The sequence below is a fragment of the Pholis gunnellus genome (assembly GCF_910591455.1).
Source record: "Pholis gunnellus genome assembly, chromosome: 16".
Lineage (NCBI taxonomy): Eukaryota > Metazoa > Chordata > Actinopteri > Perciformes > Pholidae > Pholis > Pholis gunnellus.
Window position 1 is genome coordinate 19,680,840 of NC_136543.1, and position 5,398 is coordinate 19,686,237.

The window sequence follows — 5,398 nt, forward strand, 5'->3', positions numbered from 1 at the left end:
TACACTAGATTATTGTATGTATTGTGCATTTTTATACTCAATATATTATTTCTTTTACTCTGTTACTTTGCTTACCTGTATCATATTGCTGCTGTAGCGAACAAATGTCCCCTTGCGGGATTAATAAAGTATCTATCTATCTATCTATCATCCATCCATCCATCCATCCATCCATCCATCCATCCATCCATCCATCCATTTGTCCATCCATCTATCTCAGCGGGGATGTCATACTTCATTGTAACAACAGGTGACAGTAATGCGCCATGAAGCTGTTTGACTCTCTTTATAAACACCAAACAAGAAGAAGAGGGACGTCCTTTTAGTCTGCCCGTGTCGGGTTCTCATATTTCCGACAGCACCTGACGTACACACCAGCCGGAGTCCTCATCCCGCAGCTGAAGTGATCCTCCGGACCTCCGCCGCCTCTCCTCCACCCGGGTACCTGACACCTTCAGCCGGCCATGGCGCTCCGAAGCTTCTTCGTGGGTGGAAACTGGAAGATGAACGGCAATAGGGAGAGTCTGGAGCAGGTGATCTCCACCCTGAACACCGCGAGCCTGGACGACCAGACCGGTACGTTGACACACAGATAAACTGCAGTCTGCAGATGAACTCTTCTGCAGGTTTTATGATGCAGAGATCAATAAATAAAAATAAAAAAGTAATGGATATGAAGTCAGACAGATAGAAGGAGGTGCTGCCCTGATGACACGCTGACATTGGGAGTCATGTGATCAGGATGAGTCGCATGAAGGCCTCTGACGCGTCTGCTTTATCCTCACTGGTGGAGAGTAACTAAGTACATTTACTCAAATACTTAAGTGTGATTTTAAGGTACTTCTACTTGTACTTCTACTATATTGCGTTGGGTGTGCAGAGTGATGGTGATGATGATGATGGTGATGAAGGCCCTGCAAACAATAAAAAGAAAACGTTTTGCACCTATTTGTCCTACAGAGGTGGTGTGCGGTGCTCCCTCCATTTACCTGGACCTTGTTCGCTCCAGTCTGGATCTCAGGATCGGCGTCGCAGCCCAGAACTGTTACAAGGTGGCCAAGGGAGCGTTTACGGGGGAGATCAGGTACCTCACCCACTGAATGGAGGCTCTCATGAATTATTCCTATTCATTATATTATTGTTTATTAGCTGCAGGCTGATGCGTGTTTGAGGTTATCGAGACATAATTTGATGTTCGGGCTTTGAAGGAAATCCTCAAAAAATGATGCAAAAACGGTGAATAAACGGCACATATTACGCCTTTAAATCTTTACACCGGTGAACTGTTAGTTTTAACATTGATTTTAAAGTTATTTCTTAAGTTCGTAAGGCCCTACATGTATACATATATGTCAATAAAAGAGGTGAATGAAGAGGAATCTTCAGTTGTTTTCTTTGGGAATGTGGATCTTTCAGATCAGTTTGAGGAGAGATTATGTTTTGCTCGTTCCACATTTCTCGGTTTCGGGGGTCTTGACTACAACACTGTCCTCTCTCTGCAGTCCGGCCATGATAAAGGACTGCGGGGCCGACTGGGTGATACTGGGACACTCTGAGCGCCGCCACGTCTTTGGGGAAGGCGACGAGCTGATTGGTCAGAAGGTGAGACGCTTCCTCCTGCTACAGAGTTTTTTTTTTTTGTTGTCATCTGAAAATGTTGAGTGATTTAAAAGAAGTTGCTGAAGCGGGCGGAGACGTGAGTCCGTGCTTGTCTCTCAGGTGGCTCACGCTCTGGAGAGCGGCCTGGCTGTGATCGCCTGCATCGGGGAGAAGCTGGAGGAGCGGGAGGCCGGCACCACAGAAGAAGTCGTCTACGCTCAGACGCAGGTCATTGCAGGTAAACAAAGGAAATAACACACTTTTTTTATTATGCTGTATATTTCTTCTACTTCTTATTTTGTATTATAAAATTGTTGGTCTTGTGGATCTTCTGTTTTTTTCTGTTTTCCTGCTGATTTTCAAAAAAGAAATCACTGATTTTATTTCTTCTTTATTTAAATAATTTAACCCTCATCCAAGAGTGACAAGAGCCAACGATTTTGTTTCATATCTTTGCATGTTATGCCTTTTAATTACTCAATATTTAATAAATACCTCAACTAAGAACATCACAAACAGTGATGTCATTACACGTTCGGCTATTCTCCTCATGTTGTGTCTCGTTCTTCAGTCCTTGTGAAACAACCACCAGTTCACCGGGTTTCATTGATGGTCTTTCCTCTGGCTTCAGGCAGCCTACGCTGATTTAAAATGTAAATGGGTCAGTGGTCTCTGCTGGATCTTGAGTCGTCTTTGTTCCTCTGTTGATGCAGGATTCTCTCTCCTGAGATCTCACAGAAAAAGTGATTTTTCCAGCTCACACTTCGTCGTTTCCACCAAATGTTTCCCCTCCGTTGTTCTGTGAACGAGCTGCTTTGAGGGGCGTTTAACCTCAGCGTCGACGTCTTCGTGGCCACAGCTTCATGTTACGTGTTTAAAATGACATTTTCTGGTTTGTAACTATTGGTTCATGTGTTCCAGAGAACGTGACGGACTGGGGGAAAGTGGTGCTGGCATACGAGCCTGTGTGGGCCATCGGCACAGGCAAGACGGCTTCACCTGAGCAGGTAGACACCGACACAACACTGACCTGAAGGCAGACGATTAGAGTCATTAAACACCTGGTTCTCATCTCTTAAACTTCACTGTGTGTGTGTGTGTGTGTCTAGGCTCAGGAGGTCCACGAGAAGTTGCGGGCGTGGCTCCGAGCCAACGTCTCGGACGACATGGCCGACTCTGTGAGGATCATCTACGGAGGTCAGTACCAGCACCGTGACCCGACTCCGCTGGAGGTCTTAGGGAATTTAAACATCAGGCTCATGTGACGCGTCTTTGAGTTTGGTTTTAGAGTCACGGAAAGGAGAAAAACAAGTGATATTTCCTGCGTTTACGGACGTAAACTTTAAGCAAACAGAACATGAACACGTGTGCTCACGTGTAGTACTCAACTGTGCTCAACATCACACCTTTTCATATGAGGCGCTAAGAGAGTCCGACTACTCTCAGCGCTGTCGGTGTTGTTGATGTGCGTCTTTTAAAATATTGCCGAAGCGAATGGAAATTGTTGGACGGCGTTATCTTCTTTCTTTGTTAAGGATTAGAGATTTTCTTCTAACTTCAAGAGATAAAAGTGAAATTTTTGCAAAGCAAATGTGTCTTTTCTCTTTGTTTTTCTGCATCGACGTCGGGTTTAATTTCACCACAAAATCATCTTTTTGTTTTGTTTTGTTTTTCTCTCTCTCCAGGTTCAGTAACTGCAGCGAACTGCAGAGAGCTGGCGTCTCAGGGCGACGTGGACGGCTTCCTGGTGGGCGGAGCCTCCCTCAAGCCGGAGTTTGTCGACATCATCAACGCGCGTGCGTAGCACAAAAAAAACGTCTCCGTCGGGACCAAAGAACAACACACTTTAGATTTTAGTCGCCACGTGTCCTCAAACTGGGCTGACTGATCCAAAGACAGACGTGTGTCGAATTAGACCACTTTTATTTTGAAAGGGGGAAAATCTGCACATTTGCTCCATATAATTTGTCATATTACAGCATAGAGTCAAACTGCTGTACATTTATTTTTATTTTTACCATTATGTCTGTTACTGTATCAAATATCACGCATCGTGATTGTGTTGATATAAAGGTCAGTAAACATCAAATAGATCCTCGTGTTTCCAGCCTGATTGTATTTATTTATTTTAAAGAGGACGTGAGTTCAGCTTCAGGGGATAAAAGAAAGTGTGAGCTGTTTTGCTTTCTTCATTTGAGAGATAGAAATACAGATGTGATGCATTGAACACTGTGTGAACGACAGGAAACACTGGTATCGATAAAGTTTGAGGATCAGTCACCCCAGGTTGTTCTGTGTGTTAGTAGCACTGTTGTAATGTTGTGTTAATGTTGCTCCTCGTTCTCTCTCTCTCTCTCACCCAAATACACCAACTGTCACTTCAGGGCACTTCAAAATAAAAGCTCTGGATAGAATGTACTTATAGTATAAAGTAAAAATATCTTTCTTTCCGTTGTTACGCAGCTTTGAAGAGTCAGGGACTTTTATTGTGGAAGATGTCGTTAACACTTTGGCTGTATGTTCAACACTGGACCTAAATTAATGAATAAATATATAAAGCGTTGAAACAGGTTTTGTTTGATTTGTGTTGCGTTTATATAATTTCTGGCTTTTGTCACAATCGGATCGTGACTGCATGACGTTGATATAACGTGTTCTCATCCTGGTGTAAAACGAAGGAATGCACAAGCAGCTTTAAAGTGACCATGAGATGTGGAACCAAAGTGATCTTAAATTGTTAAAAAAAATATATATGAATATATATTTGTGTGAAAGAAAAACTGAATGTTTGTCATCATCTTCATGATCTCTTTGGGGGCCACGGCCCCACATGTTGGGACCCCCTGGTCTTCTGTTTGGTAGGGCTCGTGATCGGTGGACGTCTGGCTGATATCTATAATCAAGATATCCGTGTGTAGGAGATAAACATGCTGCTACCTTTAAAGTTTTAAAGACCTACAAAACTTCTTGTGTTCACAAACTCTGCGGCCTTAAGTTTTGCAACATTACAAAAGATACACAGAAGTTTAAAGTTTCAAACTTTACTTCCGATCTTTACTTTTCTGCCCCTCTGTGTCCTTGTGATCTGTTCTGACCGTCCGTATGATGTAAACACGAGTGAACATATACATGCATAGTAAACGCTGTGGTATCAACAGTGAATGTATCGTGTTTTCCGTACTTGTGTTAAACCTCAATGAGGTTTTACTAAACCTAACTGTGGTTGTTTCAACGTAACAGTTCGTGTAGTTCTACACCTTCCCATTAGCTCGAGACGCGTCCTTTATTCACTCGCCTTGTTCATGACATGTTCAGATCATCTTTCTCTGAAACTCACCGGATGACATGTTGTGATTACCGACAGCTTCTCTCAGCAGTTGCAATTTTAGAATAACCACAGCTGTGTTTACGCCAAAAACTACGGAGTCCCGGGAGGGACACAAAGGGCAAAAAATAATCAAAATCGTTGATTACTGTTTACCTTTCTTTTATTTCTATAAAGCAGCTACAAATTCAGTCAATTTGAGTCGTAAAAATCACAACAAAACTGGGCTGAACAAGAAACACACACACACAAAAAAGACAAAATTCTTTTAACTGTGATTGAAATTGTAAATTACCATCTTTTTATTTCACATATTTTCACATTATTTTCAATGACAAGCATTCTTTTTTAAATTGTATTTATTTTCTTCATCTTTTCTTAACACAGCTATTCTATGGACATTCAGGGGGAACAGAAGGAACGAAGGGATTCAGGCGTTTAGATTCGTTTTCTTTTTCTTTTGGACAAAGGTGG

At 42.5% G+C, this 5,398-nt stretch overlaps 1 protein-coding gene across 1 annotated transcript; it reads left to right on the plus strand.

Moving 5' to 3' along the window:
- Positions 1-369: 369 nt before the first annotated feature.
- On the plus strand, positions 370-3,403 carry tpi1a (triosephosphate isomerase 1a; the record flags this gene model as incomplete). The annotated part of the gene is made up of 7 exons (XM_079175530.1): positions 370-576; positions 961-1,084; positions 1,503-1,602; positions 1,720-1,837; positions 2,521-2,606; positions 2,709-2,796; positions 3,285-3,403. Exons 1-7 carry the CDS (start codon positions 465-467, stop codon positions 3,401-3,403), a joined length of 747 nt encoding a protein of 248 aa, XP_079031656.1. The 5' UTR covers positions 370-464.
- Between the last annotated feature and the right edge of the window lie 1,995 nt (positions 3,404-5,398).